This window comes from Anguilla anguilla, chromosome 16, assembly GCF_013347855.1.
Source record: "Anguilla anguilla isolate fAngAng1 chromosome 16, fAngAng1.pri, whole genome shotgun sequence".
Classification (NCBI taxonomy): Eukaryota; Metazoa; Chordata; class Actinopteri; order Anguilliformes; family Anguillidae; genus Anguilla; species Anguilla anguilla.
Window position 1 is genome coordinate 32,854,356 of NC_049216.1, and position 17,500 is coordinate 32,871,855.

A 17,500-nucleotide genomic window follows, 5' to 3' on the forward strand; every position below is an offset into this window, starting at 1 on the left:
TCCACAAACAGTAGTCATTGCATGAGCAGAAAGTGAATATGGTGATCCTTAGAAAGCAGGCAGTGCACTGCCTCACTGCAGCCACACCTAAGAGTGACATCACAGCACCAGCCTGACTTTCACTCTCTCCTGTATCTCCACAACGCTAAGCATTACAGCTCCCCTGTCACTGCCACACCTGGGGGGGGGGGGGCTGAAATCTTCTGTACTGCACCGCACAGGTAAAGGTGCTCAGCCGTGATTTTGAGGTGTTTGAGCGCGTACCTGTAGCTGGAGGGGGGGAGCGGTGTTTGAGGGCGTACCTGTAGCTGGAGGGGGCGGGGGGGGCGGTGTTTGAGGGCGTACCTGTAGCTGGAGGGGGGGGGGGGGGTGTTTCAGCGCGTACCTGTAGCTGGAGGGGGGGGGGGCGGTGTTTGAGCGCGTACCTGTAGCTGGAGGAAGGGGGGAGGGGGCGGTGTTTGACGGCGTACCTGTAGCTGGAGAGGGCTGAGTCCGGACGCTGCTGCAGCCGCCATGGTGGAGGGGATGAACTGCACCGGGTAGTTATCACCTGCCACAGGGAGGGGGGAGAGAACAATGTTCACAGGTTCAGACAATGAGCGGGGGGGGGTGGGGGGGGGGGGGGGGGGGGGGGGGGGGGGGGGGGGAAAGGGGGGGTGGTATGGGGAAGGGCAGGCAAGTGCCAACACAGCCTCCCCCCCCAGGGGCTCCCACCAGCCTGCACACCACTCCCAAACAGCTGCAGCTACAAAAGGCTACATTTTTACACAGTGCATGTGCATACGTGTATGTGCGTATGTGTGTGCGTGTGTGTGTGCGCATATTTGTGTGTGTTTGTTCTCAGTTACTCACGCAAAATGAGCAAAGAGTCTGTATAAAATAAAACAATACAAGTGCTGAGCTATATTTTTATTTTCTGACATTAAGTGAGCTGACTCTGGATTCTGAAAGGAGAGTATTTTGAGGCTGACTGTTGGTGGGGTGAGAGCCCAGCCTGGGACTGAGGGACATTCGGAAACGTTAAGGAGCTGGCCGAACGCCTCAGCGGTCACAGCCCATTGTGAGAGGCCGCGGAATGGAGCCTCCTCCAGCGGGACGTCCGTCGGGCTTTGTGACATCATCAGCGGAACCAGAGCCATGACCCAAGCAGCCAATCGGGAGCGAGCTACGCTCCGGCCGCCTCATTGGCCGTTGGTCCCGCCACGCGGCCCGGCGCCCCCGCGCCCCAGCGCCCCCCCCCCCCCCCCCCCCCCCCCCTCCCCCCCCCTCCCCCCCTCCCCCCCGTCCCGCTGCGGGACTATTTGCTTAAAGAATGGGCTGCGTTAACGCTCCAGCGCCCCGCGCACCACTAGCGCACCGCTAGCGCCCCGCGCACAGCACGCCGCGGGCCGAGGTGACATCATTACCCCCGCTCCGCCTGCGGGGGGCGCTGTGGGGGTCCGGGCCATGGAGCAGCAGGGGCCACAGATGAACTGCATTAAGACCCAGGACAATGAGTCCAGTCTGGACACTAATGGACTCCTCTCAACACATATATATTTTTTATTTTAGTTGTAGCTTTCACATGGTGGATATATAAAGCAGGGAATCTCACAAGATTTTGTGCATGAGTGTGTGTGTGTGTGTGTACATGCATGTATGCAGTGTGTGTGTGTGTGTCTGTACGAAGTGTGTGTGTGCATTTGTGTGTGTGTATGTGAGTATGAGTCTGTGTGTGTGTAGGTGTGAGTAGGTGTGTGTGTGTGTGAGTGAGCGTGTGTGTATGTATAGGCGTTAGGGGTGTGTGTGTAGGTGTGAGTAGGTGTGTGTAGGTGTGTGTGTTTATGGGTGTGTGTATGCATAGGCGTGCGTTAGGGGTGTGTGTGTAGGTGTGTGTGTGTGTATGGGTGTGTGTGTGTATAGGCGTGCGTTAGGGGTGTGTGTGTAGGTGTGAGTAGGTGTGTGTGTGTGTGTGTGTGTGTGTATAGGCGTTAGGGGTGTGTGTGTAGGTGTGAGTAGATGTGTGTGTGTGTGTGTGTATGTATAGGCGTGCGTTAGGAGTGTGTGTGTGTGAGTGTGTGTGTATGGGTGTGTGAGTAGGTGTGTGTGTGTGTAGGTGTGAGTAGGTGTGTATGGGTGTGTGTGTGTAGGTGTGTGTGAGTAGGTGTGTGTAGGTGTGTGTGTGTATGTATAGGCGTGCGTTAGGAGTGTGTGTGTGGCGGTACCCAGCGAGCGGCGGGGCAGGGAGAGCGCGATGGCGGTTTGGCGGTACGGGGTTCTGAGCGCGCTCGGGAACAAAGCGCCAGAGGCTCCCTGCGCCAGGCTGAGCTCCTAATGTGTTTGACATGGAAAGTGTTTTAGCACAAATACCAGGAGTTATTACAGAATTACCACCGCCCGTACAGAGCATGCATTATGCATGAGGCTCTACACGGGGCGGGGGGGGGGGGGGGGGGCTGTGAAACTATTCATGCGTCTTGCTCAAGTTGCTAACCGGCTATTTTTATTTCTTTGCGGTTTCCCCCCCCCCCCACTTTACTGTCTCCACGCCGACCCCCCCTCACTAACTCCCATAATGCCATGAAAGCAGTTATGACTGCGACTGTATGATTTTCACACTGTAACACACACACACTCAAATAACTGCATACACACACAAGCACAAGCACGCACACACACACACACATACACCTACCAACACACACGCACCTACGCACCTACACACAGAGCAGGTGAGTTCAGAGCCTCACCTGCCAGCCACCGAACCCCCCCTCACCATCTCACCCCCCACAGGCTCCTTTGTGATGTTGTGAGTTGTTGATGTGAAACTGACAACAAATCAAAGGCTGAAATTAAAATAAAATGGTGGGGTGGGGATGGAGGGGGATTCCCACACATCCTCACATCCGAAATCTCACTTTCTCCCTCTCAGTCACTTTTTCTCTCTGTCTCTCTCCATCCCTTCATCTCTCTCTCTCTCTTTCTCCCTCCCCCTGTCTCTCTCTCTCTCATTCCCTTGCTCTCCTTGACAGATCTGCTGCTTGTCACAGATCTTTGGACAGTCTGCAAACAGGAGGAAGCCCCTGTTTCGTGCACACTTTGCATTCCCCAAACCCAGGCACCAGCTGTAAAGGACTGGGAACAGGAGGGGCGGGGACCGATCCGATGACGTCTTAATTGAAGAAGCAAAGGATGCTGGGACTTCAGTTTCTCAAACGGAGGGGATGCAGAGGCATTGGGTAAAGGTTGGGCCTGTATCCCTTCTCATTATTATTATTTTTTTTTTGTTGTTGTTCGGGGATTTGGAATGTGGTGTGCGTGAGGAGAACAGGGCGATTCTGCTCCCAAACACAAAGGGAAGCGGTGGCGTGCTGGGGCAGGTAGGAGGAACTGCCCCCCCCCCCCCCACCCCTCCCCCCTTCACCCCCCCTCGAACCACACCAAACCCCCTGGGGCTTCAGCTCCCCTCGTCCCAACAGAGAGAGAGAGAGAGAGAGAGAGAGCTGAGCAAGAACAGTGAAGCAGGGAAGCGTACACTACACGGCCAAAAGTATATGGACGCCTGACATCCAACATCTCATCCAAAATTATGAGCATTAATATGGAGTTGGTCTGTCGTTGCTGTCATAACAACCTCCACTCTTCTGGGAAGGCTTTATACTAGATGTTGGAGTATTTCTGCAGGGATTTGCTTCCATTCAGCCAGAAGAGCATTAGTGAGGTCGGGCACTGATTGGGTGGCTCACAGTTGGCTTTCCAACTGATCCCAAAGGTGGTGGATGGGGTTGAGGCCATGGGCTCTGGGCAGACCAGTCAACTTCTTCCACAACATTCTCAATAAAACCATTTCTATATAGACCTCGCTGTGTGCCCGGGGGCGTTGCCATGCTAAAACAGGAATAGGAGCTCTCCTATAGTCTCACACCGCCCCCCCCCCCCCCCTCACCCCACCCTACCATACCCTGAAAGTGCTCAGGAATGCACTGTACCAGGGAGGGGCAAACACACTCAGTGTGAGCAGGTGGCGATTAGACCTTCGCCCAGGGAATCCTTCCTGCTCTCTCTCTCTCTCTCTCTCTGTTTTTTTTCTTCCACAGCAGATGTGCTGTGTAACTCACCCTCTTTCACCAGATAAGAAAGAGGCCGAGACGCTTTCATGTTGACGTGATGTTTACATTCCTGCGATGGTATGTCCAATCTATTGTTCCACATGGAAAAACTCCTCTCCCCCCCGCCCGGGTTTTTTAGGGTTCCCCCGCCCCCCCCCCGCCCCCCCCCCCCCCCCCCCCCCCCCCCCCCCCGCCGACTGCGAGTGCCACATTACAGACTCCGACGGGGTGAGGTGTGTGTCTGCCACTCTGGGGGGGGGGGGTTTCGTCCCGCATAAGGGCTAATCACACTACGTCTTGCAGGAAAATGGGACAAATGTAGCGGAGAAGTTGAGCTGCTAAAGGTAGCTAAAGGCAGAAGATACTGAATGTGTAATGTGTGCGTGTGTGTTTGTGGGGGAGGGGGGGTGTAATGTTTGGGTGTTTCTGGGAGGGGGGGGGTGTAACATGTGGCAGAATGTGTAGCGTGCGATGAAGTGAAAATAAACAGCACCATAAGAAGAAAGGACAGGGCTGAGGCGGCCATTTTATTCCACCAGGCCTCAACCTGTAAAAATACACTGAGAGACAGATACATAGAAAGATAAAACAGGATAGATAGATAGATAGAACAGGACAGAGAGACAGATAGAACAGGAGATAGATAGATACTATAACAGGGGAGAAAGTGAGATACGTAGATAGATAGGACAAGAGAGAGAGATAGCTACTAGAACAGGAGAGAGATAGAACAGGAAGGAGATAGACAGACAGATGGATAGACAGATAGATAGGCAGATAGAATGTAGATAGAGAGAGAGATACGTAGATAGATAGACAGAGAGAGAGATACACAGATAGCTAGATAGAGAGAGAGATACGTAGATAGATAGAGAGATAGATAGATGGATAGAGAGAGAGATACATAGATAGATAGACAGATAGAGAGATAGATAGATGGATAGAGAGATAGATAGACAGAAAGAGAGATAGATAGAGAGAAAGAGAGAGAGAGGCTGTACCTGGCTTGTACGTGATTCCTGGAGGAAACAGGAAGCCCTGCTGAGCAGCGGCAGCGGCGGCCAGAGTGCGCTGGTCATGGGGGAAGATTGGGATCATGAGCGGGGGCACGTGACCCTGGACCTGCACGGGGGGGGGGGGGGGGGGGAGCGAGAGAGAGAGAGAGATGAGACCAGACCAGTGCAGTGCTCCGCACCACACACAGATTAAACCCTATAGGGTGATTCCACTTTGCAGGGCACTCCCACCTCCCTTCAGAGCCCTCATCTCATTGGCTCTCACCCCCAGGCCAATGGAGTGCCGGTTTGGATACAGGAGGCCTTAAAACCCCCCCACCTCTAAACTTATGGAGTTATGGATACGAAGGGGTGCAGAGAGTGACCCCTGCACAGCCCAAATGCTCACACCCCCTGCTTGACCTCTCTGTCTGCACCTCTGAGCATGGGGGAGAGAGCAGCAACAGTCTGCCAAAATCCAACCAGACTTATACAGCGATCACCGCACAATCCAACCAGACTTGCACAGCGATCAGCGCACAATCCAACCAGACTCATACAGTGAAAGCAGGACGTAGGTAAGGCAGACGGAGGTCTAAAGAAAGCACTTGAATAAGTCTTGTGAGGCATTTCTGCCATCCCCACACTACAATAATCCTGAAAGGTTAAGCCAAGCTATCTACTCAATCTAATTTATGAGCAGTTTCAGCGATGGTTTGCATTTTTTAAAATGTACAACTGAACAATAATGAGTAACTGCTGAACTTAAAACATAAAACACAAAATGGACTACCAAAAACAGCACCGGCTACATTCTGTTCCTTCACAGTTCAAAAGGTCAAGGGGCACCAGAGATGCCTCAGCAAACAGGTGGACGCTATCTAGAGAGACAATGACGTAACCGCGTGTACGGTCATGACACGACACGACCGGAACTTTACAGCGCTCGAGGTCAAAGGTCAAAGGTCAGGTGCGTCTGACGGCAAGGTGGAGAAAAAGGGAACAAAATCAGAATCTCAGAGGATGGCCTCACCTCCCCCTCCCTCCCCCCCCCCCACGGCAGACAGGTGAGGCTCCAGCTCGGAAATATTACCCGACTCTGTTCATATTTTTGGGAGATCGTTAATAAGGACAGTAAAATGGTGTGAGATAGCGGGCGGTGGTTTATGGCGCCCCTGCGTTCTGCCGCGCCGAACAGGAAGTGACCAAACAGGAAGTGGCCGAACAGGAAGTGTTTCACTCTAACGCGAGCCGCCGCGCTCCAGCGGGACGCTACGTAGCACGTTAGCCCTCAGCGTGCCTCAGCGCTTAGCGACCGCCGTTAGTAACCGCCTGCGTCCGGCCGACTCCCCGACGAGCCTCCCCAGGACTGAGCTGGCCTGGGACGCGTCAAACACAGGGACATACGGACACTGCACGAGCCCCCAAACCGTCTCTGCGCCACCCCCCCCCCCCCCCCCCGTACACTCACTCCAAAAACTGTGCTGAGGCTGAATGAGCTCTGGGTAGATGAGCTCACTTTAACCTCATTTTAAAGTTGAAAATGCCGATCATTAGTTCCACATGCCTGACTGCACAGGTACCGGTTATGAATGTCCCAGATCCACCTTCTCTGTGATGCTGCTGCGCTGTTGTTTCCCTCCTGATAAACATCTGATGGTTCGGGGACTCAAAAGGGGGTTTTCTATCCGTCCACCCCCCCACCCCTCATCCCCCACCTTCCCAAACAGGACAGGATGAATTGAGGACACCATGCCCTGGTCAGGGTCATACCCTCCCCCCCACCCCCCCAGCCCCCCACCACTCCACCCCCACCCTCTTCCAGGGGGAACCCACCTGGGAACGGGGGGGGGGGGGGGGGGGGGGGCCGGGGGGGTTAATAAAGGTCGCCCCCGAAAAATAAACACTCTACAGCGTGTTTCTCCGTTCGGTTTCTCTCCCTGGTTACAAAAAAACCCCGGGGCTCCCCGCAATCAGCGCCACGGCAACCGGAGCGTGAAATCAACACGCCCCCCCCAGCCCCCCCCATCCCCCACCCCACCCCCGTTATAGCTGAGGTAAGCCTAGCCCGCGATCTCCCCGAATTTCGCCCGAGCGGTACAGCGTGAGCCCCCTCCGACTGAGTGCGCCCTAATCCCCCCCCGCCCCCCCGCCCCCCCCCCCCCCGTGCGCGCTCGCAGGCCAATCACAGCGCTCGGTTCACCCGACTGGAAGCCAGTTCAAACGAAATCTCTCGTTTTCTGCTTACGGTGCTAATAAAACTCATAACGACAAATTTAAACGAAAGAGAAGAGAAGAAGAAAAAAAAGCAAAGGTGGTAACCTTCTTCCACATCGCACCGCAAACATTTATTTGATTATTCCTCAAAACTTTTGACACGGTTGGCTTTTTTTTTTTTTTTTTGACTATTACATGTCTGGGTTTTTTGCTCATTCTGAAGCAGCCGTCCCCACAGGTCATAAGAATGTGCACATCCCACACGGAAAATATCATAATTAACGTCACGCCATGGCTAACCGAGGACAGCAGCACCGAGAACCAAGCGGAAAACCCCACTGCATCATGGGTAACACAGTGAGAATGAGAGCACAGTTTACAGGAGAAGAGAGGGGGGGGGGGGGGGCAAGTGAGCACAGCGTGTTAATGTTTGGGAATGAGAGAGAGAGACAGAGAGAGAGGGGCAATCAGCAGTGTGTTCATGTTGGGGAGGGTGAGAGAAAGAGAGAGAGAGAGAGAGGGGCGAGTGGCAGTGTGTTAATGTTGGAGAGAGAGAGGGGCGAGCGGCAGTGTGTTAATGTTGGAGAGAGAGAGGGGCGAGCGGCAGTGTGTTAATGTTGGAGAGAGAGAGGGGCGAGCGGCAGTGTGTTGATGTTGGAGAGAGAGAGAGGGGCGAGTGGCAGTGTGTTAATGTTGGAGAGAGAGCGAGAGAGAGAGGGGCGAGTGGCAGTGTGTTAATGTTAGAGAGAGAGGGGGCGAGTGGCAGTGTGTTAATGTTGGAGAGAGACAGAGAGAGAGGGGCGAGCGGCAGTGTATTAATATTGGGGAGAGAGAGAGAGAGAGGGGCGAGCGGCAGTGTGTTAATGTTGGGGAGAGAGAGAGAGAGAGAGAGAGAGAGGGGCGAGCGGCAGTGTGTTAATGTTGGAGAGAGAGAGAAAGGGGGGGGCGATCGGCAGTGTGTTAATGTTGGAGAGAGAGAGAGGGGGGACGAGCGGCAGTGTGTTAATATTGGGGAGAGAAAGAGAGAGAGGGGCGATCGGCAGTGTGTTAATGTTGGGGAGAGAGAGAGAGAGAGAGAGAGGGGCGAGCGGCAGTGTGTTAATGTTGGGGAGAGACAGAGAGAGAGAGAGAGAGGGGCGAGCGGCAGTGTGTTAATGTTGGGGAGAGACAGAGAGAGAGAGAGAGAGGGGCGAGCGGCAGTGTGTTAATGTTGGGGAGAGACAGAGAGAGAGAGGGGGCGATCGGCAGTGTGTTAATGTTGGGGAGAGAGAGACAGAGAGAGAAAGGGGCGAGCGGCAGTGTGTTAATGTTGGGGAGAGAGAGAGAGAGAGAGAGAGGGGCGAGCGGCAGTGTGTTAATGTTGGGGAGAGAGAGAGAGAGAGAGAGGGGCGAGCGGCAGGCTGCAGGTCCGTGTGCGTGCGGTGAGCGGGCCGCATTGTGGCGCTCTGAGACGCGCCGGCCAGGGCCTGGACCCGCCATCTGTCCTGCGGCCTCATTACAGACACATGGAGGGGCTAACGGGCGGCTAGCGCGCGCGGGGAGCAGGTGCGGGCGCTGGGGCCCCGTCCCCAAAGGGCCCTGCGCTGAAGGAGCCGCCGCAGAACACCTGAGGAGGAGCATCTGGAGCAATCAGGCGCCGCGGGGCCGGCAGCGCTGTGGGGGGGGGGGGGCTACAATGATCCCCCCCCCCAACCGCCACCGTTCCTTTCAATACATCACCGATACTGCTGACTTGCGACGGGCCACATACCTAAACCCCCCCCCCCCCCCCCACGTAACCCACCCGCCACCGAAACGGCTCGGCGTCTCCGTTCCACAAAAGCCTCCATCTGTCCCCCGTCGGAGCGAAGCGGAGAGGACAGTAACCCCGCACAGGGCCACGACGAGCCTCCACCGTGATCCCGCCACACATCTGAAGAACAAAGAGCTTCCTCCTCTCCTCCTCCTTTCCTCCGCTCATGCTCTCCTCCTCTTCTCCTCTTCTCCTCTCCTCCATTCCTCCGCTCCTCCTCTCCTCTGCTCCTCCTCTCCTGCTCTCCTCTCCTCGTCCTCCCCTGCTCTCCTCCTCTCCTCCTCTCCTCCTCCTCTCCTCTCCTCTCCTCCTCTCCTCCTCTCCTATCCTCTCCTCCTCCTCTCCTCCCCTCCTCTCTCCTCCGTACGCACGGCTGAAAAGGGCCTCGGTGCTACATAAAGCTGTCAATCATCTATTCAGAGACAAACTAAATAAATAACGTCCTGCACAGAAAACAGTGAAATGTCACCCCCGTTCTGAAGGGAGGGGGGCGGGGGGGGCACACCCTCAAATTAACCTGGGAAAAAGCACACCTGTAAGCCTGTGGCAATTACTGGCTAATCAATAAAAAGGTGTTTTATGACCGGCAGGCTTTTGTAACGCTGCACAATACCAGCTGCTCCGGCGTTTCAGCGTAAGGAAGTAGAATAATAGTATAATAGAATAATACTAATCAGGCTGGTCAAAGAGGTATTTTAAATACTTTCACTGTTTAGTCACCAGTAAAAAATAATATGAAGACACTCCTGAAGATTCCTGAAAGTTTTCAAGAAAAACACTAAGCTACTCATCAAAATGCCCCAAGTATGGGAAATAATAATTTAGTTTTAAATATGAAAATAGACATTTCTTTATTAAAATTGACAGAAATGGGAGTATCTCAAAGTTGTCTTGGTCAGGTAGTAATTCATCTCGTGAAGGAGTGAAACAAACAGGTGTTCCAGGGGGAAGGTTTAAAAGAGCTACAGGTAACAAGCAAGCCCCCCCCAACCCCCCCCCCCCCATGCCTGTACAGGTGGTACTGCCTGTCATGATGATAGTTAACGTACAGCCCTGCATCTCAACAGGATGGGGGGGGGGGGAGGAGGCGGTCTGTCAGTAGCCGTACACCTCCCTGTCTGTCAGCTTGTTCAGAGGAGACGGTGCTGGTGGCAATCTCTCTGCTGCTACCCCCCCCCCCCCCCCCCCAACCGCTCGAAGACTGAGTTTGATCTTCAACAAAACATCACTTTGGGAATTTTACACTGTTTCTCTTTTAAAAGGGAGAAGGGGGCGGGGGGGCTGCTCAAACACGTCCAAATGCTTTCAGAGTTTGAAATATAAGATGGAGAGAGGGGAGAAGAAGAGGGGAGAGGAGATGAGAGGCAGAGGAGGGGTCTGCCTCTCTTAAAATGTCTTTTTTCTCATTTTATTTTCTTGCTACTGAAACACTCTCGGGGGGGAAGGGGGGGGGGGGTTAGGGGGGTTGCACAAACAGGGTCAAACTGCCACGTTACTTATAAAAAAAGGGCCAATCTGAAAATGTTTGTGTTGTTAAGCCCCTAGAATTACATCCCACAAAGCTGTCTCAAGAGGCACGAGTCTATCCGACTTTAAAAAGAGGTATTCAGAAAACACAGGACATCGTGAGCCAAAGGAGGGGGATACATACATCTACTTACTTATATACTTATATCTATGCGCATCTCAGTAGTGCATAGTGATGGTCTCCAAAGGACCTGATCATTAGATTAGGGAGTGCAAGCTAAGTGAGCCCTTCTAGTGTCGGACACTGTCCCTTCACCATCCCGATTTGTTTTGCCACAAACACAGGACCGAATCCGTTCCCTTAAAATCCAAGAGGAGTCCAAGCAGCTCCACAAATCAAAATGAACCCCTTACCTGCAGGCCCCCACGCCCCCGTCCCCCTACACACACACAAACTATCCCGACTGTTCTTCATATTCAACAATGGAGGGAAGAAAAAAAAACAGGTGGCCTTAGGAGTGGGGGGGGGGGGGGTCTTTGTCTGGCTGAGACTCAGGCTGCCATTCCCCCCCACCCACCCACCCCCCAACCCCCCCGCGCCCCCCGCCCTCGGCCTAGCCCACCCCTAACCCCAGTACTCCTGGGATTAAACAGCTCCAGGAAATGGCCGTTCTAACTGACAGGTAGGAGATTAACATCTACAGCCGGAGGAACACAATCTCCATTCTTTCAGACCGCTGCCCTTTCTCCACCCGCAGCCAGCCGAGCAAACCCGACACTCACACGCCAAAGTGGGGGGGGGGGGCTCGGGTGAGAGGGGGCCGTCTGGCGGGGGCCTGAAGACAGGTACGCAACCACGGTAACCATCGCAAGCGCGGGTGCGAGGCCCGAGGAGCCGTCCAATCAGATTGCGCCAGCGAGGTCACACGGTCTGGTGAAATAACCGACGGATGACTTCTGCTAACACGAATTCCGCAACGCAGTAGAACGAGCTCTCTTGGAGGCCAGCCAATCCGACGCGTCTATATTAAGCAGCCCGCCTTCCAAAAAGAGGGCCACTCTGTCCCTCGCCTGCTGCCATCACGAACCCCTACAACCTCACATCCGGAAACTTCCGGAAACCTCTGAATGCAAACGAACAATCCTGAAATATTCCGGTCCAATCTTGCTCTTACACCTTGAGGTTTAAAAAAACCTAACGGCCTACAAAGTCCCGGCCTGTTATTAATAATAATTTTTAAAAAAACAATAACTGGATTTAGTTTGTCATTAAAAATAATTTTTTTTAAAAACAATAACTGGATTAAGATTGAACTCTTTTGGAGAACCATACAGTAACAGGAGAAACCAACCAGCGTAGAAATGCTGCAAGTAGGAAATGAACACACTGCTTGAAATGGCAAAGAAAATGATAAAACAGGTTGGCCCCCTATGAGCACTCAAAACATATGTAGATTCAGCTGAGATGTGAATTTAAGGCAAGTTCTTGTACAGCCGCAAAGACCTAAAATGTAATTTAAGTTTGTAAATATTTTAAGCAATTAGGTTTATATTGAATATAAAATATCAAAGATAAGCCCAAGGGTCTTCTTCTCTTCTCGCTTTTGAGGTTTTATTCTTCATTTTACATGGTGTGTGTGTGCATAGCTTTCAAAACAAGCCTTTCTCCATCTCCCCTTTTCTTATTTTCCAATTTTATGTCTTCGGCCTGCACATTCTTCGTCATTACCGACTCCTTAACGTTGGCTAGATTAGCCGGAGTTACGACACAAGGCTGGGGCAGGAGCCGTTTCCCAGCACAGCAGAGAAAAAGGAGGGAAATGAAAGTGAAAATGTCTTCCGCAAAAAGAGGGGAAATCCACAGGGGACGGCTTTCAAACAGCAGGACTAACGAAGGAAGAGAGAGAAGGAGAGATAAACAAACACACGAGCGTGCGTTCTGTGGCCAGAGGCATTAGCCCCCTCGCATATACAACACCGTGTACATGAACGTGCATTTGTGTGTGCGTTTCCGTAAAAGTGTGTGTGAGTATGTGTGCGAGTGTGTATGTGTGTGTATGTGTGTGTGCGTATGTGCGAGTGTGTGTGTGTGTGTGTGTGCGTGTGTGTGTGTGTGCGAGTGTGTATGTGTGTGTATGTGTGTGCGTATGTGCGAGTGTGTGTGTGCGTGTGTGTGTGCGTGTGTGCGTGTGTGCGTGTGTGTGTGCGTGTGTGTGTGCGTGTGTGCGTATGTGCGTGTATGTGTGTGTGTGTGTGTGTGTGCACATATGTGAGCACGCACATGCACAATGCTCCACGCGGAGTCAAAGGAGGAGCTATCGAGTAGCTCACCTGTAACTGCAATATTAGCGCTTCACACTGGTCAGAGTTAATGTACCACACAGGAAAGGCACATCTGCTGTGCCCCCCCCCCACCCCCCCTCTGCCCACCCCCTCATTCTCCCTTCCCCAAAAGAGCTCTTCAGGGGGAGTCTTATGGAGCACGGCTTATTTAAAAATACAGATTTAGGTGTGAATGCCGAGCTGAGGATGTGGCCCAGTTCATTCAGACCCGCTAATCAGAACCGGCTTATTATGGGCTGTCAGGGCATCGGGTGTTTCATTATTAACTTTATGCTTCTACAATGCACTCATTTTACTTCCATCTCCTTTACAGTATTTACTTTTTCCTTCTCTCTAGGTATTCTTTCAAAATAATGCATATATATATATACGTATATATACATATGTGTGCGTATAGATGTACATTTACTGTATATATCAAATCTGTGACTTATTCGAATGTGCATTCTCACATTTTAGAGAGCAAGAAAATTCCTTTATGTGATGATCAACTGTGTTTATGAATGTGCATGCTGCTGTACGCTCAAATAAGACACTTCTTTTTAACCAACAGAGAAAATAAAACTGGACAAAAAAAATCAGACACACACACACAAACACACACACACACAAATGCACACCCACGCACGCTTCGCACAAACCAACACACTGTACAACTGTCCAAACAAACACACTTGATACACACACTGAGTGATTCAGAGTCTCTAGAAACTTAACACAAATTCTCTTTTAAGAAGTCCCCCCCCCCCCGCCCCAAAAAAAAAAAACCTCTTCATCAAGGAGCAGTGCTAGCAGAAGAAGCGGGACCACCCATAGTCCAATCGCCATGCGATCCGCAGCGGGGCGGGAGGGGCATAGGGCGCGCCCCCCCCCCCCTTCCTGTGGCCGGGGCGGACACACAGGGCCGTTGTCCGCAAAACCCCACCCCTGCCCCCCCACCCCCCAGCTGCTGGGGCTTTCTCCGAAAAAAAAACAACAGAGGCGACTGTGTCGCCCTGCAGAAAGCCCCATTGTCCTCCGGGACCGTATTGTGGGCACGCTATGAGTGTGCGGGGACTTTAAAAACCCGCCGCGGAGTCATGCGCGCACCCCAGTGACGGGGCAGGAATGACTACGGGAAGGAAAAAAAAAAACGAAAAAAACTTGTCTGTGTCTGTGTAAAAAAAAATTATTAGGAAAAAAGAAAGAAAAAAAAAAGTTAAAAAAATCCCAGTGTGGGACAAAACGGGCCATTCACTGAGGAACGTTGGGTTCGCACAACGCCCCCCCCAAAAGAAAAAAAAACAGAGAGAGCCTTTTTACAGCAGTGGGCTGAACACTTTGCTTTGCCACCCAGGCACTATGAAAACATGGGCCCCCGTTCTGACTGCCGGCTGGACGCAAACAGTATGTACTGTTCACGTGTGTGTGTGTGTGCGTGTGTGTGTGCGTGAGTGTGTGTGTGTGTGCGTGCGTGCGTGACTGTGTGTGTGTGTGTGTGTCGGTGCGCGTGAGTGTGTGTGTGTGTGCGTGTGTGTGTGTGTATGTGTGCGCGCGTGTGTGTGTGTGTCGGTGCGCGTGAGTGTGTGTGTGTGCGTGTGTGTGTGTGTGTGTGTGTATGCGCGTGTGTGTGTGCATGCGTGCGTGACTGTGTGAGTGTGTGTGTGTGTGTATATGTGTGCATGTGTGAGTGTGTGTGTGTGTGTATATGTGTGCGTGTGTGAGAGTGTGTGTGTGTGTGTGTGCGTGCGTGACTGTGTGCGTGCGTAACACAGGGCAGCACAGCATTAGCACAGGATAGCACGCCTGACAGCATACTGGAGGAGCTCTCTGCCGGTCAGAGTTTTCTGTGGGACCCTGGACACACTGAGCACCAAGCACGGGCACTGCAGCGACCTGTGGCCAGATCTGGGTTCGCTGCCACTGGTACCAGTCAGAGTTCTGAGCTTAGACCCGGGGACACTGCCACTGGTACCAGTCAGAGTTCTGAGCTTAGACCCGGGGACACTGCCACTGGTACCAGTCAGAGTTCTGAGCTTAGACCCGGGGGCACTGCCACTGGTACCAGTCAGAGTTCTGAGCTTAGACCCGGGGGCACTGCCACTGGTACCAGTCAGAGTTCTGAGCTTAGACCCGGGGACACTGCCACTGGTACCAGTCAGAGTTCTGAGCTTAGACCCGGGGACACTGCCACTGGTACCAGTCAGAGTTCTGAGCTTAGACCCGGGGACACTGCCACTGGTACCAGTCAGAGTTCTGAGCTTAGACCCAGGGACACTGCCACTGGTACCAGTCAGAGTTCTGAGCTTAGACCCGGGGGCACTGCCACTGGTACCAGTCAGAGTTCTGAGCTTAGACCCGGGGGCACTGCCACTGGTACCAGTCAGAGTTCTGAGCTTAGACCCGGGGACACTGCCACTGGTACCAGTCAGAGTTCTGAGCTTAGACCCGGGGGCACTGCCACTGGTACCAGTCAGAGTTCTGAGCTTAGACCCGGGGACACTGCCACTGGTACCAGTCAGAGTTCTGAGCTTAGACCCGGGGGCACTGCCACTGGTACCAGTCAGAGTTCTGAGCTTAGACCCGGGGACACTGCCACTGGTACCAGTCAGAGTTCTGAGCCTCAGGTGCTTCAAGTGGCTCAAGCTCACATGCCTTTTCTTAAAACAAAAAAAAAAAACCCCACTCATTCGCAGTCTCAGCCTTGAAAAGCACCTCATTGTCTGCACTACATTACAAAAGGCTGACAAGTACAATGCTATCTGACACGCACAGCACTTAGCCACGAGCCTCCCTCAATTAACCACTCGAGAGAGAGAGAGAGAGAGGGAGAGAGAGGGAGAGAGAGAGAGAGAGAGAGAGGGAGAGAGAGGGAGAGAGAGAGAGAGAGAGGGAGAGAGAGAGAGAGAGAGAGAGAGGAACCAACCTTATCTCTAGTTAATTACCGCTTAATTACATCCAGCAAGAGCTCGCGCGCATGCCACCGCTTGTTCAGGAATCCCCTCAGGTAACTAATTAATGACAGAGGCCCAGGTGTGACTTCGCACACGGTAACAGTCCGTGGTATTAAAGCCCCCCCCACACAGGATCAAGCCTCTTAATTACCGCACGGGGGCTACGGAGGTGTGGGAACGTTAAGCTGGAGGGGGGGGGGGGAGGGAGGAGGGGGGGGGGCAAGCGCCGATGCTGTTAATCACGAAAAACTAATTCTGGGAAAGGCGACGTTAATTAAACATTAACAACTGACCCGCGCCAGGTTCTGCTGCGTGCTCTCGCTGGCGGACGCAGCCCTGCGCAGGGCTGCGCAGACAGCAAGCAAGCAAGCGCGCGTCGGGCTGCGAGCCCCACGCGGCTCTCCGCTCTCTCTCTCTCCGTCCCGGTCACGGCGAACGAGAGAGAGAGAGAGAGAGAGAGAGAGAGGAGGAGGAGCGCACCTTTACCTTTTTACAGCATCGTTTACGGGTGGGCCGTGCCGGGAGAGTGTTACTCTGAGCTGCCTCAGCTGGTGCCGGAGTCAACAAACTGGCTGATACGATTCTTCTGCTAAACTACACAAGCAGGGGCGGCAGTGTAGTATGATGGGTAAGGAACTGGTCTTGTAACCTAAAGGTCGCAGGTTCGATTCCCGGGTAGGACACTGCCGTTGTACCCTTGAGCAAACGTACTTAACCTGCACTGCTTCAGTATATATATCCAGCTGTATAATGGATGCAACGTAAATGCTATGTTAGAAGTTGGATAAATTGGATAAAGAGTCGCTCTGGATAAGAGCATCTGCTAAATGCCTGTCAAAGAAGGGGGGGGGGGGGAGCATTTAAACACAAACAAAAAAAACTCCACCCTCGTTAAGCTAAAGCTATCAGCTCATACAGCCTACGTGGTGCTCAGCCCAGTGACTGAGCATCCTTCCTGAGCTCGTCTACCTGCACCGAGCACCGCACAGGTAAACCAGCGCAGGTAGGCCGCTCAGACGCCGTAAGAGATCCCGCCTCCATGACCCAGCCGGGGGAGGAGACCGGTACCCCTACGCCGGATGCCTCGTACGCCACTGTTTGCGTTCATAATTTATTCATTTGTTTAAACGCGGCGGCGACATCGCAGTTAGCCCCACCCCCTGCCCCCCACTCCCCCCGTTCATCCACTTAGCTCCATTTCCCCAACGCGGCGTCCACTGCTGAGGCTGTGTCTACTAAAGCCCGTTTGTGTGCGTCATTAAGCTCTAACGGTGGCTTTATCGTCCCGACCGCCCAACGGCTTTATTTAACGTCAGCGTTTCTCCTGCCTCCCGACAAGAATCCACATTTTATAACCAATTAAACAGATCCCTCCCCTCCCCCCCCATCCCCTCTCGAAGGGAGGGGGGTCGCCAAATGGAATTATTTGTACCCGAGTGTCAATATATTAAATCACGGGGACTAATGAGTCGGGTCACTGTATGCCTTAATCTTGTCTGGCGCGGGGGGGGGGGGGGGGGGGGGTCTTCATCACGTAATCTCTGCCCCCCCCCCTCCACAGAGGGGTTCAGGAGTCAGCCAGTGCTGCTCCTCTCCCCCGGACGCACGCAAGCAAGCAAGCAAGCGCGATCCAACAGAGTGCAAGATCGCCGTGTTCCGGTCTGT

At 53.2% G+C, this 17,500-nt stretch overlaps 1 protein-coding gene across 11 annotated transcripts in view; it reads right to left on the reverse strand.

Moving 5' to 3' along the window:
* The window catches only part of LOC118215651 (transcription factor SOX-6-like), a 192,447-nt gene that overhangs the window by 43,017 nt on the left and 131,930 nt on the right, over nt 1-17,500 (reverse strand). For all 11 annotated transcript variants that reach the window (XM_035396574.1, XM_035396568.1, XM_035396569.1 and 8 more), the window contains 2 exons: nt 5,090-5,210; nt 471-550 (listed from right to left, as the gene is read on the reverse strand). In XM_035396574.1, the coding sequence (XP_035252465.1) occupies nt 471-550; nt 5,090-5,210 (201 nt within the window). The remainder of the gene's footprint in view (nt 1-470; nt 551-5,089; nt 5,211-17,500) is intronic.